Source organism: Nicotiana attenuata, unplaced genomic scaffold (assembly GCF_001879085.1).
Source record: "Nicotiana attenuata strain UT unplaced genomic scaffold, NIATTr2, whole genome shotgun sequence".
Taxonomy (NCBI): Eukaryota; Viridiplantae; Streptophyta; class Magnoliopsida; order Solanales; family Solanaceae; genus Nicotiana; species Nicotiana attenuata.
Window position 1 is genome coordinate 47,395 of NW_017674384.1, and position 24,399 is coordinate 71,793.

At 35.7% G+C, this 24,399-nt stretch overlaps 1 protein-coding gene across 1 annotated transcript; it reads left to right on the plus strand.

Moving 5' to 3' along the window:
• Positions 1-12,058: 12,058 nt before the first annotated feature.
• Positions 12,059-23,390, plus strand: LOC109218559. The gene is made up of 9 exons (XM_019382934.1): positions 12,059-12,752; positions 17,351-17,536; positions 18,803-18,895; positions 20,136-20,318; positions 20,404-20,506; positions 20,590-20,775; positions 21,249-22,279; positions 22,435-22,838; positions 22,913-23,390. Exons 1-9 carry the CDS (start codon positions 12,465-12,467, stop codon positions 22,977-22,979), a joined length of 2,541 nt encoding a protein of 846 aa, XP_019238479.1. The 5' UTR covers positions 12,059-12,464; the 3' UTR covers positions 22,980-23,390.
• Positions 23,391-24,399: the final 1,009 nt, after the last annotated feature.

Genomic DNA, 24,399 nt, shown 5'->3' on the forward strand with positions numbered 1-24,399 from the left:
CAAAAAAATTCTTTAAGGACCTCTTTACCACCTCCATGACAAATACTAATTGGAAACATATCATTAATAGTCCGACCAGTTTTACTACTTTGAATCTCCCGTCCTTGGATAAACCCTTTTCAGATGTGGAGATCACAAATGCTATCTACTCTTTTAAACCATTCAAGGCTCCAGGTCCTGATGGCCTACACCCTTTCTTCTTTTAGAAATACTGGCATATTGTAGGCCCCTCGTCACCTCCTTTTGCCATAAAGTTTTCAAAGAATGATCTATCTCTCATCCCATAAACAACACATACATCTGTCTTATACCTAAAGTTCCCAATGCAAATAACCTAAAGAATTTTGGACCAATAGGTCTTTGCAACAATATCTATAAAATTATTTTTAAAATAAGTGTCAATAGAATTAAACCATTCCTTGCCTCTATCATTAGCCCTTACTAAGCCATTTTCATGAAAAATAGAAGGGCCAGTGATAATGCTATCATTATCTAAGAACTTATCAGGTCTGTTAATAACAAAAAAGGTAGGATAGGCAACATACTTATTAAAACTGATCTTGAAAAAGTTTTTGATAGGCTTAAATGGTCGTTCAAATATCAAACCCTCCACCACTTAAAATTTCCTCTGAATATTGCCAAACTTATCATGTCGTGCATCACCACTAGCAACATATCCATCCTGCTTAATGGTAGCAAGACTAGCTACTTCAGCCCCATCAGAGGTATCCACCAAGGCGATCCAATTTCCCCATACATTTTTATTCTATGCATGAAAATGTTATCTCGCTATATAAATCACTTAGTAGACATCAATCTCTGGGACCCAATTACTATAACATCTAAAGGTCCATATTTCTCTCACCTATTCTTCGCATACGACCTAAATCTAATGGGTAAGGTCAACAAAAAAAATTGCAGCACTATTCTTAGTTGCATCACAAACTTCTGCGAGCTTTCAGGTCAAAATTTAAATTAGAAATCAAATATTTACTTCTCCTCTAACTAGTTAAAGGATGACATCTACTACATATCAAACCAGTTAGGGATTAAGAGCACCAAACACTTTGGGAAATATTTGGGATTCCTCATTCACAATTGCTGCCCTAAAGTAAAGGACTTCTATTACATCTTGGATAACATGCGCACCAGACCGACCAACTGAAAAACCAACTGCCTCAACATTGCTGGACGTACCAACCTAGCAATTTCTACCCTAGCCGGTATCCCTAACTACACTATGCAATATACTTTTTTACCTTTCAAAATCCTGCAAAATATTGATAGAATCATTAGGAACTTTATTTGGGGTACCACAGATAGCAAAAAAAATTACATCTCCTGAGCTGGACACTGTCACAACTGAAAAATCCGTAAGGGGACTAGGAGTCAAAAAAGCTAAGTCCAAAATAAAGTACTACTAGCAAGCCTTGCTTGGCGCATCTTAAACTACCCTCACTCACCTTGGGCAAATCTCCTAATAACTAAGTACATCAAAATCTCCTCTAAGAGAAATTCCTTCATCTGGAAAAGCCTTAAGATTGGTTGGGAAATCTGCTCTAAAAGCACTGCCTGGATAGTAGGTAACAACTCATCACTTGATATTTGGAACTCAAGATGAATTCCAAATTGTAAAACCCTGCGTGAACTCCTTGTAGGGCCTCTTAATTGCTCAGATCTAAACCTTACGTTTAAAGACCTATATCATAACAAGACTTGGTCTTTGACTAAAATTTCCTTCGACATTCCTCATATAGGAACCAACAAAATCAACTCCATTATCATACCATCTAGTAACCTATCTGATAGGGTTTATTCGGGGGAGGGGGGAATACAAATGGTTTCTTCTCTACTAAGTCTTGCTACAATCTCATTAACGAGTCACGTGGTGAACAAGAGCACATTAACAAGAATTTTGATTGGATCTGGTTTTGCATTGGCCCAACAAAATAATTTTTTTTCTTTGGCTATGCTATCATGATAGAATTCCATGCAGAAAGTACTTACACCATATAGGCATAAATATATACCCAACTTGCACCTGTTGTAGGAATGGAGAAGAAGACATCTAGCTTATTTTCCTAGACTACAGTATGGCCAGAAGGTTTTGGAACTCACTCCTACGCAAGCCGCTAGAGAAAACCAACACTGATCACAACAATCACTGGCTGCTCTACCTAAGAAACCTCAATCCCATGGCTTCAACTTAAACACAATGCCCAACATAGTAAGATGGGAGGACCTTTTCCCATTCATTATATGGAACCTTTGGTTGACCAGAAATAATAACAATATCTCCCACTATTTATCGGCTTCCTCAATAGTAAAGCATGCCCTCGAGTACAAAATTTTTACTGACAGAGAGAACAATATTTCTAAAAGAATCTATATAAGTATCAGTTAGCATAAACCACCCAAGGGATGGTACAAACTAAATGTTGCTGGTACTTTTCAAAGTGAAAAAACTGTCTCGGGCATTGGTGGGCTCGTCAGAAATGATGACGCAAATTGGTCATTTGGCTTCTTAAAGTCAGTTCATGCAGACTCACCCATCCATGCAGAACTTCAAGCCCATCATCAAGGACTAACCATTGCAGCAGACCACAACTTCACTCCATTAGAAGTGAAAACGGACTCCACAGACGTAATACATTGCCTTCAGAAGGGATGCCAAACTTATAACAGTATTACTTTTTATTGCAGGTGGTTAATGACCAAAATGGGGCAGGTGGTTCTCAGGCATAGCTGCAGGGAAGGGAACGAAACTACTCACTTAATGGCTAGGGAAGGTCTAACCAGTCTACCGTAAATAAACTTCTATATTTTGCTGTTACACCTTGTTTTGTTTAGTCCAGGATGCTGGGCGACAAAGAAGGGGTTGTCGTACTACGAACTATTTTATTTAGTGTTTGTAAAAGTCTAGCTGAATTAGGTAATATCGATGTCGTTCAAGGCATCTGTGGAAGTAGCAATGCTACATGTAATAGTGCTAAACTATTTTTAGTCTTTATGAATAAAATGCTCGTACTCTCAAAAAAAAAAAGAATTACTCGTTAATGGTTGATAAAATAATGGTACTGGCAGTCTTGCCATTCAACTAACATGCAGAGGTTTCTCTCACAATAATTTGATAATTTGAATCTCAATAAAAATTTGAGCCAAATTCAAAATGAAAGATGAATATTTATATCCATTGTGCATCCACTGTATATAATTTGTCTATCCCAAATATATCAAATATATTTTCATAGATATCCATGTATACATATGTCTTGAAATACATATATCATTTAAAACTTTAAACTCGATTTCAACTATAAATTTTGACTCCAAAATAAGTTCAAACCACCTCTAATCTTCCTCAAATATGTAAGTTACTTCATCTATATGTTTTCAACGAATTTCAATCATACCCATTTTGAAAATACCTTTTTTTGTTTAGGTTTTTTCAATGTTATAGCCACAAATTTTAACTTTAAACAAGTCCAAATCACCTCCAATCTTCCTCAAATATTATATATCGCCTCATCGGGTGTTCTCAACGAATTTCAATTATACATATTGATTTTTTTTGCTTAGGTTTTATAATAATGTATACCATTAGTAACGTTTTTGGAAATTTTTTGTAACATAACTTAATGGGTTAATCGTTGGTAAGCATTAAGTAGTATTTATCTGTGGCTTATCTCTGTAGTTCTCTCCAACACGAAAGGGTGGCTTGTGAATTTGGGTGATTGACACAAAAGGGACTTTTTGGGGATGGTCTTAGCGGAATATCCTCAAAATTTGTGGTATTTAAAAAATGACTCCGGACCCGCACAAGCTCTCCAGCTGTTTCCCTACCGAATTAAGTTGTTCATTGAAGTCTACATGATTGTCATACTTTTGTTCTTCAAAATTTCTCTACCAATCCGGTAGATTTGATGCTATTATTACTCTACCTTTTATTTAAGTTGTTCATTGAAGTCAAATTGGTTCTGTAGAGTTGATACTATATTTTGTCTACCTATATGTTAAGTTGTTCATCGAAGTCTACCGGATTGACATACCTTTTTGGGTTGTTTTAACAAAGCGTTCTTCAAATTTGCAGTTTTAATTTCGATCAAATCACCCCAAGTCTGCTTCAAATGATCTCAAATTTGAAATAAAGCTTCCAAATAGCAACACAAACAATCTCTGTCACCAATTTAGTCGAATAACACTAAATCAAAAGGAAACGCTTTGTCTTCTTCAACACTTTCTAAGGTCGAACAATGGAGTTTTGAGACTTTTACAGTAAATCACCAAAATATGTGTCTAGGGATGTCAATTTGAGCTCAAATCTATTTAACCCGCCCAACTCGTCCAAGATTGGACCGCTCATTGATCTGCCATTTATTGAACTCAGCTTATCTTGACCAGTTGGACTGATTTTTAGCTAAATTGTTCCATGAGTAACTTTGCTAAAATATCTTTAAAATAATTCTTTTTTGTTTGATATGTTATATATGACCATAACAAAAAAAGTCTTATTTGATAATTAAATAATTGATAAGAAATAACACACATTTTGATAAAAGTTTATGGGTTGCGTTATGACCCAAATTTTAGCCCATGTTGATGCAACCCATCTCAACCCAAGTGACTTTTGGATGAGTTATTGACCCACTCATTTATTGACTCAGCCCGTTCTGTCCTACCCAAAATTAACCCAACTCGCCCATTTGACACCCGTATCTATGTCTGAACTAAAAGTTTAAGCACAAATTATCAACATTCAAATATTTTAACAATGAAATAAGAATTTCAAGCTTTAAAATTTAAAGAACTATGGTGTTCAAGTAAAAAAAGAGGACATCTTTTTGCTAATACCATAAAAAATGAGGACATTCCGCCAAGACCATCCCCTTTAGTAGGGGTGGGCATAAAATCCGAAAAACCAAATTCCGAATCGGACCGACTTAATTCGGTATTTCGGTATTTCGGTTCAATTCGGTACTAAATTTTTGGTATTTTGGTATAGCGGTACGATCCTCGATATTAGGATCTTGACAATTCGGTATACCAAAATACCGAATTTTAAAAATCATGTAGGAGTAGACTGCCCAGCGCCCCAGCCCAAGTGCCAACCCAAAAGCCAAAATTTTAATTTTTAGTGTTGGAGCCCAACCCCATAAGACCCAACCCAATAATGAATAACCCAATAACCCAAAAGTCTTTCACTTTCTTACCCTCTTGTCTTACCCCCAGACCCTAGTTTACCCCAACATCCTTAGTTCCTTACTGAGAAACCTAACGACTCCTTAATGAGAAACTCAAAGAAGTGAGAAGTGAGAACTGAGATCTGCTGTCCGCTGTCGCCTCTGAGATCGCCAGATTGGCTGTGGCCTGTGAGAACTGAGATCGACTATCAACTCTTCAAATCAAGACTTCAACAGGTTCATACCTTTTCAATTTTTCATTCTTCAATCTTTATTTTTTTGCACTAATTTGTTATGGAAATTGAACACGGAAAGAGGTATAGGCGATTAGGCGTATATCTAAGATTAGGCGTATAACTTTTTATATTTATACATGTCTTCAAGTGCTCTTGCTGGTACTTTAGAGTTGGAAGTTAGTTGGTTTATCAAAAAAATTAATTAGATCTTTCAAGAAACCAGCTTTCAATTCGAATTGATTAGCAAATAACAGACTAAAATGTCTAATTCGGAAATCATTTGTTAGCTATTGATGATAAGCTTGGAGTTTCTGGATATCATTTGTTAGCTATTGATCACTTGTTAGCTATTGATGATAAGCTTGGAGTTTCATTACGAATTGATTAGCAAATAACCAATTTTTGCTTGTGACCTTTTAGTAGCAATTAGCAAGTGTTTGTCCTTTCAATATGGTCTGAATCCTAGATCAAACATTGGTTATCTGTTACTTTCTTATATCTGTTTTGGCTATCTGTTTTGCAAAGACTTGTCTACCTTCCAAGAAACTTGTTTTATTTGAATAGAAGAATATGTAAAATGAAGACTGCCTTTAACTGAAAGCTAAATGAGGACTAGAGGTAAAGAGAGTATGAAATAGACAAGAAATGTCCAGAATTAACCAAAAATAGAGGCAACAAACAAAGATTAACAGAAGGAAAGTTCTTAGACAAGAAATTTGCTCCCTATTGATAAGTTGCTTGACAAAATAATGGAAAGTTCTTAATTTGTATTTATATTTATTTTAATTTTGTATAGATGGCAGATGACAGTAGAGTAAGTGATGCTGGTTCAAGTGAAAGTTTACCTATTACTGAAGATAGCAACACAACACCATTGATACTCAAGATTCTAAGAAAAGGAAAGCCATGCAACCTAGATCCGACATTTGAAATTATTTTGATAAATTTGAGGTAATGGGGTTGGTAAAGCAAGGTGTAGATATTGTAAGCAAGCTTATGCTGCTAATTCATCTAGGAATGGAACAACAGGATTGAAGAATCATTTGACTAGATGCAAAGAATACCCACTTAACATTTATAAAGATAATAGTCAAACAAAGATAAATTTTCAATCTTGCCAAAATGATGGAGGATCACTTTGGAAATTTGATCAAGAAGTGGTTAGGAGGGCCTTAATTGAGATGATAGTTATTGATGAACTACCATTTAGCTTTGTAGAAAATAAAGGCTTAATGAAGTTTATGAGAAAAACTCAACCACTATTTCGTCTTCCTTCTCGTAGAACAATAACAAGGGATTGTTATGAAGTTTTACAGTGAACTGAAGCAAAATCTAAGAAGGTCTTTTAGAGAAGCAAAACCAAAAATTTGCCTCACAATAGACACATGGACTTTATTACAAAGAATAAATTATATCTGTTTGACAACCCACTTCATTGATAGGGATTGGAAGTTGCATAAAAGAATACTAAATTTTTTCCCTATCACTAGTCATGAGGGTGTAGAGATGGCTAAAGCTATTTCTAATTGTTTGCTTGAATGGAAATTAGACAAGGTTTTCACTATTATCGTGGACAATACTTCTTCAAATGATGTCACAGTCAAAGAATTGTCTAAACAGTTAGATATGTGGAAAACTAATATGATGAGTGCTAAACATCTTCATGTGAGATGCATGGCTCATATACTAAATCTAATTATGCAAGATGGTCTGAAAGAACTTGATGCTTCTGTCACACGTGTTAGAAATATTGTGAGGTATGTGAGATCTTCGCCTGCAAGAATCTTAAAGTTTAAACAGTGTTGTGCACATGTAAAGGTAGAATGTACCAACACGTTGTGTTTGGATGTTCCTACTAGGTGGAATTCCACCTATTTGATGTTGGATATGGCACAAAACTTTGAAAAGGCCTTTGACAAGTTTCATCTTTTTGATGATGGATTTTCTGCTTATCAATATTCTCATCTTTGTGAAGATGGTAGTAGTGCAGGTCCTCTTGAATCTGATGATTGGGTGAATGTGAGGAATGTGATAGAGTTTCTTGCAAGATTTCATGAGCTAACTAAAAAAGTTTCAGGTTCACATTATGTCACTTGTAATTCTTATTTTGAGCATGTATCTGAACTTTATTGTCATTTGAAAATGTGTTTAGTTAGTGAGGATGAGCGTTTGAGAAAAACGGCTGAGCGAATACAAGAAAAGTTCAAGAAGTATTGGGGTGAGCCTGAAAAGATGAATAAAATGATTTTTGTTTCTTCCGTCTTGGATTCGCGTAACAAATTTGAATATGTTGAGGGAGCACTTGAAGAACTTTTTAGGGAGGAAAAAAGGAAGAAAATAATGTCGAGGTGTATGCTTATATGAATTATTTGTTTGGAGAGTATCTAAAAAAGTATTCAACTGGATCTTGTCCTCAATCTTCATCTAGTTCTACTTCATCTAATAACACATCTAATACATCTAGTGGGAGTGTTATAACTGCATCATTAATAAGGACGAAGCTTCACTTGAAGAAACAAAAGGAAGACAATGGAAGTGGGGGTGCTAAATCGGAATTGGATAAATACATTAGTGAAGAACAAGAGCCTTTTAGTGAAGAATTTGATATCTTAAGTTGGTGGAAAACACATGCTCCTAGATTTTCTATTCTTTCGGAGTTGGCTCGTGATGTGTTCCAATTTCTAGTGTGGCATCGGAATGTGCGTTTAGCACCGGTGGCCGTATTCTTGATTCATTTAGGAGTTCATTGACTCCTAAATGTGTGCAAGCTCTTGTTTGTGTTCAGGATTGGCTTAAAGAAGAGAAGAATCCTACTAGTGTTGAAGAAGACTTGAAGTATCTTGAGGAACTCGAGCTTGGTAAGCTTTAATATTTTGTGTGTAGTTTAGTTCAAAATAATATATCATACTTGTTTATTTGTATGACATATTTGGTCGAATTATCTTTAGATATAGAAAATAATGGAAGCACTACTAGCATTGTTTGAACTTTAATGTATAGTTGCAACTTGCAACATGAGTGGTAAGTTTAATACTCTATTTGTTTGGTGATATACTTTTGTAATTTTGTTTTATTATCATCAAAAAATAATAGTCTAACTTATGATTTATATTTTTTTAGGTTCAAGTGCAATCATGCCCGTGCTCCTAAAGTACGCTCTCATATTTGGGAACACTTTGAGGTGAAAGAAGATAACAGAGAAGTTCGCAAAGTAGAGTGCAAACATTGTGGTCGAGTCTATAATGTTCATCCAAAGAGGAATGGAACATCTGGTTTAAGGAAGCATATTAATCGTTGTCTTGAACGTCTTCCTGGAATCCGTATTTAAGAATTAAGACTAAGTTGATTCGAGACTATTAGTGTGAACTTGAATTGAGGGATGCCCTCTCTTTTTTTCTGTTGCACTTTGTTTAATTCTGCTGCTATTATGTTAGAGACTTAGAGTCTGCTGTTAGCGTCTGATGCCCTCTTTGTTTATGCTACTGTCTTAAATGTTGCGTTTATGTTAGAGACTTGAATGTTTGTGAATGGCCTTTTTTCGAAGAATGTTGGTTGTTCAGGTGTTTCCAGTGGGTGGGTAATATGCTGTAGCAGGCCAATATGCATTTTCTTGCTTGGTTGATATATCATCATAAAATAGCTGGTGGTGTAAGTTTAATAGCAGTATTTGGTGGTTGTTCCTTTGTGTCTTGGTAAGGTTTTATTCTACATGGTGTGTATTGAAACGTAAGTCGTAATTCTGCCACTGTCCTAATTTTGGTAGAGATGAGCTAATGATAACTGAGTTGGCACTATGTAATTGTTTTGTCCGCTTAGTTTTTATTTTGTTTTAAATATGGTATTTTCATTGAAACAAAACACACTCATGCACTCTCGGATACTTAAAATAACAAATACTACTTGATGCCTCTATCTGCTTGAACACTTTGTTAATTAACTGTCTACTTTGTTTTGTGATCTGAAAAGTCAGCATTGAAATACTTTCTACAAAGTTTAATTGTTTCCAGTTTGGTGCTACAGTATCGAACCAAATTAAGTTTATTTATTTAGCGATTATTAAACCGAAATCGTAAAAAAAAAAATACCGAATCGTACCGAAATAATTTGGTACGGTATTTGGTGTACACAATTGATAAACCGAATACCGAAATACCAAATGTCCACCCCTACCCTTTAGGGGTCACACTATGCTAATTTCTAATGAATTTCTTCTCAAACACGTTGGGCCTAGTAGATTGGATATTTGATCCTGTTGGGCCTATGTGGCTCTCTCCTAGTACTTACTCGATTTTTTTTGTAAAAATAGCACGGTTTAGCCAGTTTCGGACTGGTCATTCAAAAATAGCCAGCATTTACCAAGTCAATAAAAAATAGCCACTATTTTGCTGCAACAGAGACCGATCCAGCATAATATACTGGAGTTCCGTGCACCTGTGTATGAGCTTCCAGCATATTATGCTGGAACTCCAACACACGGAAAGTTCCAGCATAATATATTGGAGATTCGAGCACTTGTGTATGAACTTCAGCATATTATACTGTACCGGTATACTTTGCTGGAACTCCAGTATATTATGCTGGAGTTCTAGTGTACTTATGCTGGAAACATACTTATCCCGGAACTCCAGTATAATATGCTGAAGTTCAAGTATACTTATGCTGGAACTCCAGCATAATATACTGGCGTATTTTCCGGGTTTTGAACAGTGTTTTCGCTCAGATTTATCTTTACATGAAAAATGGCTAAATTTTGATTACTTTTGAAACTGAGCTATTTTTAAACGACCACTTGTAAATCTGGCTATTTTTGAATTTCTCTCAGTTTTTTTTTGCTGTTGGGCCTGGCCCATATACCAAAACGATGAAGGATCCAATCGCCTATGGCAAAGCCCTTCCTCAAATTATAGTCAAAGGCAGAAATCAGAAAATAACTTCTTAGACCATCTCCAATGCTACTCTATTTCTTGCACCAAATCCAAATTTGGTGCAAGAAATGGTATTTTTTTTGCTTTAATGCAACACTATTTCTTGCACTATTATAGAGCATGAATAGTGTTGCACCAAATTTGGTGCAACACTATTCATCACTCTATATTTGATTTATTAATATTTTATTCAATCTTTTTATTTTTGTAATTTTAATTTATCATATATTGGGTATATATTAATTTTTATATTAAGATCTTTATAATTTTAATTTTATATCCTATTTTTTGATATATTAATTTTTATATATATTATATTTATATAAAATTATAAGTTAATTTTATTATTATTATAATTGTATAAAAAAATATAACCATTATTTAAAAATAAAAAATGCAAATGTAAGATATCTAATGTTGCTAAAATTGAAAAGTGACAACTAAAATTTAAAAAAAAAAAATTAACAATACATAAAATAAAAATACATTATAATTAAAGTACATAAAAGGAAGATACATTAAAATTGAAATTACATTAAAAACATAAAACATAAGTTTAGTAATCCCCTATGTCATTTCCAGGTGCACCAAAATTACAAAAATACTGAGAGAACGGGGTAGAAGATTGTTGTGGTTGTGATTGTTGAAATTGTTGACTTCTTTTATCGATTATTCGTTTTTGTTCTTGTTGCAAAAATTCACGAAGATTTGGATCGTCAATGGAATTCAAGTTCGTCAATAAAATTTTATTTTCTTCTTTGTATTCTTTTTGTCTCGAAGCTTCATTTCTTGAGTTAGTTGCCTTTTTGTCTCGAAGCTTCATTGATAATTATCTTTTATCAATGATTTCACTTTTAGTTAATTTATCCTTTAAAATAATTTTATAATAAATGATTATATAAGTGGTGAATGTGAATTATATATAATGAATATGGAAAAAAGATAGTATTAGTTTGAAGGAAAAAAAAATAAAAAGTAAATAGAAGATAATAATATAATATAGAAGAGAGAAGATTTGGTGTAAAAAATGATGTAGTGGTTGGACTAAATTTGATGTTACATCATTTTAATGTGAAATTTGGTGTAAAAAATGGTGCTAGCATTGGAGATGGCCTTACAAGGTACAAACACGCCAATGGGACCATTTTCCACATTGCTGACCTCTGAGACCATATGAAACATTCATCATTTAGTTTTTACCTTCCAAATAAGGGAAATAAAACAAAAAGAAAAAAAAGTGTTCACTTACCTTCATTTTCTTTTTTTGTGTTACTATAAAAGCCATCAAGAGAGAGTAGGTGAGAGAGAGATCAGAGATCTGTTTTCCAATTAGGGTTTGAAGGAGTAATTTAACTAGTAAAATTTATGATATGCTAGTAATCAATTATTTTTACCCGGGAGTAGAGAAGGTAACGAATATACTCATACATTACACCCTTTACCTCAGTCCTCAAATACCCCCAAAAAAAGAAAAAGAAAATTACCCCCATCCCCAAACAAAAAAAGAGGGTTCAACATAACATATTAGAATTTAAGGATTGAGGAATTTTATATCATCTCAATTAATTTTTTATTTATTTTATTTGTAAGATTATAAATCCAATATTTACATGTATACGTCCATTGAGTGATCTAATAATATTTATACACAATGTACTATATAACTTAAGCTCAAAGACTACAAATTAGCGATTTCTTTTCAAAGCATGTTTTTTTGCTTTTGTTTGAAACGTAATAAAGAAATAAATAAATTAAAAACCCCAGATTCTGAGACCAAAATAAACAAAGAAATCTACCCTAAAATCCCCAGGATTTGAAAAACCAGTCTTCCCAAAAACTCTTCATTTATTTGTTAGTTTGTCTTGAAAGTTTCAACTTTCATATTGGTTTGTGTTTTATCTTGGATCTTTTCCCTCTCCTTTAAAATTCCCCCTTTTGCATATTGTAACACACAGAGAGAGAAAAAGATAGAATCTTTCCATTCTTCACTTTATTTCTTTTTCTGGGACTTCCAATTCTTGTTTGATTGAATCCATTTTTTCCGTTGTTTCTGATCAAAATTAGCAAATTCATGATTTGGGGTTTATAATATAAGATAAAAAGATTGTATTTTTAGGCTTTTCATGGGCGAGTTTAGGGAACCAAACGACGGCGTATCAGTAACGGAGGAGGAGGAGATACCAGCACCATCGCCGTCGCCACCGTCGCCGTCGACGTTTTTCTTGTTATCTTCTTCAGCGGTATTGTCAAACCCAAGTGTATCTGATATTGGGCCTGAGAGGTGGGCCAAGGCAGTGAAAGCGACCCAGAACATTATTCGGGTAGTCCAGCCCACTGCTGTGTCCGAAGACCGGAGACGAGCTGTTATTGATTATGTTCAGAGGTTGATCGGAGGTTGTCTTGGGTGTGAGGTACTGAGTTTTCATTAACATGCATATTTTAGCTTTTGCCTTAAACCTGTTATGTATAAATGTTTTTGTTCCTTGTTTAATGGTTATGTTTGGGATGTGCCACTTGGAGCTTAGAATAAGCTTAATGTTATAGGTTCATTTGATTGTCTAGTCTAAATTCACATGTAAATATAGTGGGTGCACATGCACCCGCTGCTTATATGCTAGAATCACCTATGCTCGTCTTTGAACTAGTTGCGTTTACGATGTTTGTCTTTCTCTGCATTATGAGCTCATGGTTATTGATTGGATAGCAATTTATTACTGCTAGTGAATTTTCATGATTTATGATGTAGGTCTATAATTTGTATGGATGTCGTGTTCATGTGTTCATTGGGGGAGGTATGCCTTGGCAAGTACAAAGTGATAAACTTGGGCCTACTGCTTAGATGCCGAGGCAGAAAGCTAGCGATGTAGCGATGGGTTATCGCTTCATAGGTGAAACCATGCATGTCATAGAAATGTGTGCTTCAGACAGTGATGCTCAAAGTGATCCCAACAAGAAGCGGACAGTTCTTTGAATCTCAACTTTGAGAAGTTGAATATATTGGATACATTGGATACTAAATTAGTTATTTTTAATAGCAATTTGATCATTATAGTACTAAACTCATTTATGTTTGGTAACTCTTTAATGTCGTGAGTTATGGGCTTCACTTCAAAAGAGCATGCACTTCATTTTTTGCTTTGAACCCCATGGACCTTGTCACCTTCCTCTTTTTGCTTTTAATAACACTGTGCTTAGGCAGGCTGGCGCATGGTCCGTTAGATAAGCATGGGTTTGTAAGTCAGAATCATTAATGCTACTTTGACTTATACAATTTAAAGTTATTGCAAGTTCTGTAGTAGTAAGTTTTCTAACTTGAAATTTATGTTAGCCACAAGAAATCTCACTCGAATGTTCTTAACATTGGGAAGTCTTGTGTATCTGGGTAGAGGTGCAAGGTTCATAAGAGTGTTAAAATTAGTTGTTTGTTTGATCCTTATCAATCATAGACAAAAAGTTGTTTGATTGAATTCTAGTTGCAGCTCATAAGTGCTATATTTGATTGATAAGGTGTATTGATGGCCAAGCTTAGTGCTTGTCTTGTTTACTTTACTATATTTTATTGAACATAGGAGCAGAATAGTGGAAGGGGAGCCGTTGAGCATCGGTAAAGTTATTTTCGTGTGACCTATAAGTCACGGGCTCGAACCGTAGAAGCAGCCACTAATGCTTGCTTTAGAGTAGGCTGCCTACATCACACCCTTTGGCTGCGGTACTTCCCCGGACCTTGCATGAACGCGGGATGCCTTTTGCACCGGGCTTCCCTTTTTACAGGAGCAGAATAGTGGTGGTGAGAAGTCAGAGCATTAAGGGGGGGGGGGGGTACTAAGACAGAGAAGATCAAGGGGAAGAAGAGATATGCCAATATTACCTAATATGTAGATTGCTTCGATATATGAAATGGGAACGGGGTCTCAATTTGTCCTAAAATGCAATTTTTTAGGAGTAGGCTTCTATTGTTTTTCTTGGATAACCGAGAAATTCGTGAAGGCCAACTGACACATTGGAACTTGTTAGATCCCTCTATCCTTCTTCATTGAAATACCAGACATTTGGTCCGTGATAGGGTTTGAACTTGTGACGAACGCCTGCCCACATATCACGCGTTGCATCTTATTGTTTAACCTAAGCCTTGGGGGCATTATTTAGATCACCTTTTTTTTTCTTAATTTAGATGGAATATTTATGGTATAAAATAGTAAAGTTAATAAATAAAGATGATTAGCATCACATTTTGCTTTAGTTAAGTAGGATTTAAAGTCAAAAGATGCTAGGAAATGGTAAAATATGAGGACAATGATTTTGATTTCTAAATGTAGCATTCCAGATCGCTACTAAATCATCTCATAGGTTGCAATTTTAATTTCTAGTGCATCTGTGAACTGTGGTTATGCTGGATGGTGCTAGATCGATGGTACTAGTATCCAAAATGTTTATCCATGGCAAAACTTCCTTTCAAATGCACTACTATAATCAAGAAAGTATAATTTGACTAGAAAGCCTCTGGACTAAACCCTAGATGACAAGATACACCACTTGTCAACAAAAAGAAGTTAGCTACCTTAGCTGATATGAAAAGTAAATATGTTACTGATTAGGCATGTCAAGTTGCGCTTTTATCGTTCAACCAAAGCCTTGGAGTCATTATTTATATCACATTTTTTTCTTAACTTAGATGGAATATTTATGGTATAGAATAGTTAAGTTAATAAGTTTGATGCTAGTAAATGGTAAAATATTAGATTGCTAAATTTAGCATTTCAAAATCGCTACTAAATCAATGAGGTTGCAGTTTAAATTTTTCGGGGCATCTTTGAATCGTGGTTATGCTGGTGCATGCATGGTGCTAGATCGATGGTTCAGGTGTCCAAATTGTTTATCCATCGCAAAACCTCCTTTCAAATGCAATACTATAATCAAGAAAGTACAATTAGACTAAAAACTCTCCAGACTAAAACTTAGATGACAAGATACAGCACTTGTCAACAAAAAGAAGATAGCTAGGCAGTATGAAGAATGAAATTCTAACCATTTGAGGTTGAAGTTTAGTTTATTTAAGTGATAATTTTGATCAATGCAACTCATCCAGTAAGTGGTATATTTATTGATTGGGTGTATTCATGACCAGGCTTAGTACTTGTTTTGTTTACATATAAGCTTACTCATTGGTTGTCGATGCCGTTACTATATTTTATTAAACAAATGAGCAGAATAATGGTGGTGTGAAGTCAGAGTATTAACGAGAAAAGGCGCTCACGAGGGGGTGGGGTGGGTGTAGGGTTTAGAACAGAAGAAAAGGAAGAAGAGTTATATGCCGATATTACCTAATACATATATTGCTTCGGTTTATGGAACGATAGTGACAATTTGTCAAACACAGTTTTTTATTTGTAGCTTCACCCTTTCTTTTTTAATCATAGAGAAATTCTCGAGGTCCAACTGGCATACGGTTTCACACTTGGTAGATACTTGGTCCTCCCCTCTACCATTCTCCCCTTAAATATCAGACTTTGATCCGTGGTAGAGGTCGAACTTATGACAAACGCCTAGCCCACACATCACGCGCTGCGCTCTTATCGTTGAACCAAAGCCTTCGGGGCGTAATTTAGATAACTTTTTTCTTTTCTAATTTGGATGAAATATTTAAGGTATAACATGGCAAAGTTAGTAAGAATAGATGATTTGTTTTTTTGAGAAAGAACAAGAAAAGATGATTCGCATCGCATTTTCTTAAATTTAGTTGGATTTAAAATCAAAAGATCTAGTAAATGGTAAACAGGGGGATAGTGATTTGAATTGCTATATTTAGCATCCCAGAATCGCTACTAAATCATCTGATGAGGTTGCAGTTTTAATTTGCTAGTGCTTCTGCGAATCGTAGTGGCCCTGGTGCATTTGTGGTTTTAGATTGATGGTTCAAGTGTCCCAGTTGTGTATTCATAGCAAAACTTACTTTCGAATGCACTACTATAATCAAGAAAGTATAGTTAGACTAGAATGACTCCGGACTAAACCCTATATTACAAGAGACCACTTGTCAACAAAAGGATAGCCAGACATGTCCCTTCGGGAACATCCGATAAAATTGGAACATACAGAGAATATTAGCATGCCATTGAACAAGCATGACATGCACAAATCAAGAAATGGTCCAAAGAAGATAGCTAGGCAGTGTGAAAATTTTAAACGTGTTAGGTGATTGCTTCCATTTCAAATATATTACTAATGTAGGTTTATTTATCTAACTGTTTTGATGGCTGATGGGAGCATGCTTAACTATAGGTACTGGTGACATAGTGGCATTTCTAATTTGAGTTGTCTTTTTGAAGTATATTACCCGTTCAGGTTTAAGGGGGATAACTTCCGTAGAGGGAAGAGGCAGCTAGGGTTAGGGAAATTGGTGAAAGAATCTCTTTTGACACATCTTATAATAAACCATTTGTACTCCCTCTACTTCAATTTATGTGAACCTATTTGACTAGGCACGGAGTTCAAGAAAAAGTGAACTTTTGAACTTGTGGTGTAAAATGAGGCATATATATTTTGTGTGGCTATAAATCATTGCATAAAGGCAAATTTATTCCAAATATGGAAAGAGGTCATTCTTTTTGGCATGGACTAAAAAGGAAATAGGTTCGCATAAGTTGAGACGGAGGGAGTTTTTGTTTTGGAGTTTTTTTACTAAATGAAAAGATTCTTTATTCGCATTTTTGTTGGTACTTCTCTGGCGTTTTTTTTTTTTTGGTTTGATGACCGAGAGATCCGTATAGAGCCAACCTTATGACCAACAACTGCCCTTCTACCCTTTTCCACTTAAATATCAGGCTTAGTTCACATGGTACATGGCTTGAACCTGCGACCTAAGTCACAAGTCCTTTAACCGGCCACTAGCTTTCTAAATGGGGAAATTTGCAATCATAATGTTTTCATAGTTCTATTTTTGCAGAAACATGTTAGTTTTGGTGCATTGAGTCCAACTCTTAAATGAATATTTTCTTGGAACTTATTACAGGTTTTCCCTTATGGCTCTGTCCCATTAAAGACCTATCTTCCTGATGGAGATATTGATTTGACCGCATTTGGTGGCACAAATTTTGAGGATGCCTTGGCTAATGATATGGTATCTGTACTTGAAGCAGAAGATCAAAATAAAGCTGCAGAATTTGTCGTAAAAGACGTGCAGATGATTCGCGCTGAGGTGCTAAATTTATTTCAATTGTACCTTTCAATATGTTATAAGCAGTTTCTGTCAATTGTTTTATTTTTGACGTGTTTCCCCCTTATAAAGAAAGATAAGGTTGATATTGGTACTTAAATGTTGAATTTGTTTTATTTTTGACGTGTTTCCCCCTTATAAAGAAAGATAAGGTTGATATTGGTACTTAAATGTTGAATTTTTGAAAGGCCTTCTCTTATGGGAAATAAGTAAAAACCTTTTACTTGTGCTGCATGCAACAATATATTTTAAGTGGAGCTTTGTCTAAAATGTTTCTCTGGTTGCATGAGAAAATTGATTTTATTTTTATTCGTTTCTCTGGTTGCATGAGAAAATTGATTTTATTTCTATTATGTTCTTATTGAAGAAGCTAGAAGATCCAGGTTGCCTGTGGATGTCAGTTGTGGTCGAGTTAGGTTAAATGAGCTTTAGTTTGTATTGATAATTGATCTACTGAAGTATCCGAATCATCACCATCAGCATTTTTTATTTCCACGTTCATTTACCATGATATAGCAGATCTATGTTAGCTGTATTTTTTATTCTTGCATTAGGTTTATAGCTTTGCCTTTCCTTTCCTTTTCGATCCTTTGGTAGCTTTTTCCTTTGCTTTTTCATAACAGCCCAAATACCTCTGTTGCCTTTGTGATCTGGGCTTACTAGTTATGCTTCTGGGAGCTATATTTGAGGAAGACCTATTTGTCATTGCAAGTTCTTTTTTTGCCTTGTTGGGGATGGGGATAAATCAAGATGTTTTATTAAAGAGCACACCTAGACTATATCAACTTTACACAGAAACTCCTCTTAAGTTTTCAAAGTACGACCACCTATCGATGCAAAAAGGAATCTTTAAACCAAAAGTGCAAATGAAATAAAAGAACAACATTGACTTTCTATACTGGTCTCTCCACTCCTAAAGTTCTGGTTGATCCTTTTTAGCTAAATCGTCTACAAAGAGCTGCATCTCGGATCTCGTTTTCTTGGCCTCCATTTCTCTACCCTTCAACATATCACAGCATCCGCCACTGTTTCAGAGGGTTTGCAAATTATTTTAAGAAGGGACCATATTAAGGCCCAAGCTCTATTGTGAAATTGCAGTCTAGTAACATCTCCTGCATTATTCTTTGTATGTTACTCATGCATCACCAACTTCATTCTCCTGTTCCTTGCAAATTCTTATCTTTTATTTATTTATTGATGATACTAAGCTACTTCTTGTCTTCCTGACGTTTTATTCTCATATGGCAGGTTAAACTTGTAAAATGCATTGTGCAGAACATAGTTGTTGATATTTCCTTCAACCAAATAGGCGGTCTTTGTACTCTCTGCTTTCTTGAGCAGGTAGGGATATTCTGAGACTTAATCCTCTTCTATATTCTGGGAAGTGGTCGTTGAACTGTTGAAACATCCACTCCATGTTTAGTTGATTGTGTTATTCTGCTAAATGTTCAAGTACTAAAAGGTAGTTGATGCAACCTTGAAAAATCTGGGGCTCAATGGTTGCTGAAGAACACGGGGCTGAATTAATTGGTTGATTTGATCTGTTATTATAATTATATCATTCCTTCATATGTAGCTGGTTATGGACCTTGATGCACTAAACTAACTTGTACTGGAATCTTCTTATCCTCCCCGCTTGCCCAACTCAAGTAAAATATTTTATAGCCTTTGAATCTAAAGCACTTCAATTTTGCAAGGCTGTAAATTGTACATCAAAAAAATTGTCAAAAAGTTGAAATTGTACTTCTTTTCTTTCTACATATTGTTTGCCTCATTCTTGAAAGGTCCGCACCTCCCTCTAGAAAGAAAAGATAAACTTGGTGAATGCAATACGATGATATATCATCAATACAAGTTGTGATTCAGGACATAGGATGGGATATTGCTGAGAACATAATTGCAATATTTGCTTTTCGTCAGGCAAACTTCCTTGGTTTTGTCTCCGAGAATACAGAGCAGAATTCTTGCATCCAAATTCCAAACCAAGACAGTTTTTCAACAAACTTGATGTTGGGACAGAAGATTTGTAGGTGTATTCTTGTGTTTTAGAATAAAAAGAAGGCAAGGTAACCAATATTCATAAGAGAAAGAAGGGGAATGGTGTTGCAAATGCAGATTCTTTATCCATTTTGGAAGTGTTAAAATCATGTGTGAGAATGGGATACTTATGAATATTGATTGATAAAACTTTCTTTTTATGATAAGGTGAGAGAAGACATTTTAGTATTGACAATGTGCGAATGTGCTCTTCTGATCTTTTCTATGAACGATGCGAAAATTTTGGTGAAAGTACTTTAAGTAGACCTCGGTTGGAAATACAAACTATTTCATGGTTTAAAGAGATTATAAATTGATGAAATCATGACTACTGGAACTGAGAAGATGTTGATGTTCCCATTGCCCTAAGCTTTTCTTGTTTCTTTTGTCATCCCCTGGGAAGGCATCAGGGGTTGGGGTTGGGGCGGGAAGGAGGAAAATGAGATTACTCTGAATCAACTTTGGTTTCTATATTGCCTTTGATCATTTTGTTTGTGAAAGGAAACGTACATTTCACTGATGTGGGTTCTGCTTACTTTTACAGGTTGATCGCCTCATTGGAAAAGATCATCTATTTAAGCGCAGCATTATCTTGATAAAAACTTGGTGTTATTATGAAAGCCGGATTCTTGGTGCTCATCATGGCTTGATTTCTACTTATGCCTTAGAAACTTTGGTTCTATACATCTTCCATTTTTTTCACTCAACACTAGATGGCCCCTTAGCAGTGAGTTCTCTTGGCATAACTGCTGATATTTAATATTTATATTTGATATATCGGTGAGCCTAATGACTGATATGGTGAATTTTAGGTTCTTTATAAATTTTTGGACTACTTTAGCAAGTTCGATTGGGAAAACTATTGTGTTAGTCTAACTGGGCCTGTTCGCATATCCTCTTTACCAGAATCTGTTGGTAAGCAACATGTTCCGGCATTGCATTGTGTACTGATCCCAGGACTTTTTGTTTGGCTCCAATGATATTCTTTCCTCATGCAGTTGAGATGCCTGAAACTGATGGTGGTGATTTACTGCTCAGCAATGATTTTGTTAGATTTTGTCTCGATATGTTTTCGGTGCCTTCTAAAGGTGGTGATTCGAATTCCCGGACATTTCTGCGAAAGCATCTTAACATAATTGATCCTTTAAAGGAAAATAACAATCTTGGTCGCAGTGTTAGTCAAGGTAAAGGTCTCTTGAACATAATTCTCTATCCTCTTTGTTACTACAGTATAATCCTCTTGGTAATCAATGGATTATATGCTGTTATCAGATATGAAATAAGTATTAATACTATCCGACATGTGGTATTTCTTAGATACAGGGGGAGGATTAGGCTCAATTCAATCGAACAATTTGCATCTTAGCAAAAAAAGGTCAATCAAACTTTTTGCAGACCATAAAGTGGATTTACATCAAAGTAAAACCAGATTAGACCCAGTGGGTTCAGATTAATTCTTTTTGAGATGAGTATAAAAAAAATATAATCAGATAATTCCTAGCGTTTCCAGATTATCTCATTCCAAATGACAATTTCAGAAGAAAGACAGGTTTGGTTGTAGAATTGATTTTGGACATTAGACCAGTGGTCGTCCAAGACCTTGTTTTCCTTATCCAACAGTGATGTGTTATATGATGGATGTCTGGGTGTTGTGCAGGGAATTTCTTCCGAATACGAAGTGCTTTCAGTTATGGGGCTAGGAAGCTGGGCAGTATACTTATCCAGTCTGAGGATAATATTGCTGAGGAACTTTATAAGTTTTTTCCTAATACTATGGATCGGCATGGTAGCGGTGAGAGGCCTGATGTTCAAGATCTGAGCAATGGCTTCTGTCCTGCATCTCCTGCTCCAGATTTTGAACCATCACGAATAAATTCTGATTTAAATTCTGCCAGTGATAGCGGAATTTTTAGGCTCAATCCTGATGGATCTTGTTGCAGAGAAGATGGACATCATAAAAGCATTACAGATAGGCATGAAAAGGGGAGCCCTTTGGGTTACCGTCTTTCTGGGGATGCAGCAGATCTTGCCAGCTCCATGGAGAATGGCCTTTCAATATCTACTCATATTCCTCAACATACTGATTCAAGTAGCAAAAAGTGCCAATCAACAACTAAGGCCATGCCGTATCATGCACCTCATCTTTATTTCACCAACTCCCTTGTGTGCAATGGGGTGATGAAAAATGAGAAGAGAGTTTCATCTGGGTCATCGCCGCCTACGTCTGATGAGGGAAGGGACTTTACTGTCGATGGCTTGAAGCAGACTGTATTGGATGTTAAAGAAGCTGTCTCTTCTACACCAAAATCATATGGTTGGTCTGAAGATTTGAACTGGGATTTGGCCTCAACAAATGGTGCTGGGATTCCTTCGAAAGCTTTGTCTGATCTAAGTGGGGACTATGACAATTACTTCAACTATTTGCAGTATGGCCGCTGGTGTTATGAATATGCCTCGAATCTGCCTGTACCTCCAGCACCACCATCTCCATTTCACATCAAGTATTCATGGGAAGCTGCTCAGCAACCGTCATATATGAAAAGGAATGGTTTTTCTCATGGTAGTACAAATGGTGTTATCCCAAGTCAAGCCTTCTATACCATAAACCCAATGTTAATACATGGAATGCCTTATGCCTTGGAAGAGATGCCAAAGCCACGGGGAACTGGGACTTACTTCCCAAACTTGGTATACTCATGTTATACTTGTTGTTTATTGAAAGTGGTGCATCACGTGCAATAGTCATTGCACATGTGGGTCAGACCCATGCATACAACTCTTTCTATTGTGAGCAAAAATAATCTTCCCTGTTTGATAAGTTCTTTGTGGCTTAACATTTGCAGAATCGTCCTCCACAAGGTTATAGGCCGTCAATGGTGAAGGGTAGACATCAAGCAGGATTGAGATCTCCCCGAACTAATGGCCGGGCGACTTTCACGGAGATGCACACACTTGAGAGAAGCTTCCATGAGCAGCCACAGTCTGAATCTTCTGCTGATCAATGCGATGTCCACCCTTTATTTTCCCCTCGTGGGAGAGGACCCCGTAGTAGCATGACTGCTCTGGTTGTACAGTCGGAGGGAGTGGTTGAGTTTGGTTCTGTTGGCCTGGTGCCTCTGGGAACGAGCATCTCCGAAAGAAGGCGGCAAGAAAAACCTGTCTCTCCACCTACTCGACAGACCAGCCCAGTATCTCCGATACCAGGGATGCAGAGGTCAAATTCTGTTTTTAGTAAGGATCTTGATAGGTACGAGCACCTTTGAATAGTAAGTCGTACAGTATTCAATCACAAACGTTCTAAGCTTGCTTTTATAAATTCAGGCTTGCTCTCAAGTCATCATCATACCATCTAAAAGATGAAGATGATTTCCCTCCTTTGTCTTTCTGAATTGTGGAATGCTCCTGCTATTTTATCACCAAAGAGGATCGGTTTCAGCCTCGTCGTCTTGCTCCTCAATTCATGTACCATTACTTTTTGCAATGTGTTATTTCATTTGAGGTGTGTGTACATTATTATTCCCCACAGCAGCCAAACTTGCACATTATGGGTTTGTGAGTTGCACTTGTATAGGATGTTAAAATCATAGAATTTTTTTAAAGAGGCTGTGCTGTTGATTATAAGTTGTAGCCTAGTTATAAGATCATGACTTGTGGTTAAGTTAATCACTTGTAACAAAAGATAGGGAATGTATGGAGATGTAGGATTGTGAACATGCCTTACATATTCTGGTTTTACAACATTGCTTCTGCTCTGTATCAAATATCATGATTTTTTGGGGATAGCATATTGATTTAGCTATTAGTATTTGCAAATACTGAAATGCTCCTTTTGAGGAGTATTTCAAGTTAAAGTAGTAAATCTTCAACTTTCTTTTTCCAAGTGAAATTTATTTAACGACAACTTAAAATTTTCAAATACTCTTTTCTACTTTGAACTTCGGATATATATATTTATTCAAGTTAAACTAAATATTGTCCAAATGGAAATCCCCTACTTACTTTCTTTACATCGAATAGACAAACTTTGTAACTCAATTAAAGTTAAAGAAGATTTTAATTTTATTATAATGGTGTGTTTTGGAGGAAATTCTTTTTCTCAAATAAGGTTCACTTTCTAAACTCGCTATAATTGGTAAGCTGCAAATAATAGTTTCCAACAAAGAAAGTTATGGAATTCCAACTGAAAAATCATTCATAACGTTCAAAATTGCGTTATGAAACTTGATCTAGTTTGCCAAGCTGAATGTCCAAGAAGTAGCTATTTAGCCTAAGACAACTACTAGAACAAATACACCTCAATAAGTTGGGGTCGATTATAAAAATTCTTACTGATCATATCGCTCGCTCCATTTAGTCAAATCGTTGCAAAAGTCGGCTAAAATAAACTTTTATGCACCTTAAAATTTGTCTATTGATATGAGAAGGCTGGATATGGAGGATAATGATGCCATTTATATTAAGAAAAAGGACTTAAATGGGAAAGACAATAGAAAGATGTGGTGGGACTCTAGAAAGTAGAAAAATAAAAGGTTGCAAATTAATTGCTGTTCCTACCATTAATTAAGCCTGCCTTGGTATTGACAAGGTCACTGGTGGTGTCCTTCTTCTGAACAGTGACATCTTTTTAGGCGGGGTATGGAAATTCTTATCGAAAGAACATCATATGATTTGTATTTAGATACTAATATTTATTACTAATTCTGTCAAACACTTTTGTTTCATAGAAAACTGATGTTAAAGAACCAAGTTTTGCTACCTTCGAAGTAAGTTTTAAATATGGGGCCATCATTTTCCCTTTTCGTAGTTAT

Bases quoted from the DNA above. Each gene is read 5' to 3' on its own strand.
- LOC109218559 (XM_019382934.1), top strand. From the start codon at position 12,465: ATGGGCGAGTTTAGGGAACCAAACGACGGCGTATCAGTAACGGAGGAG. The intron at 20,507-20,589 runs GTAAGCAACATG...TTCCTCATGCAG, and splicing joins CTCTTTACCAGAATCTGTTG to TTGAGATGCCTGAAACTGAT. The intron at 22,839-22,912 runs GTACGAGCACCT...TTATAAATTCAG, and splicing joins TTTAGTAAGGATCTTGATAG to GCTTGCTCTCAAGTCATCAT.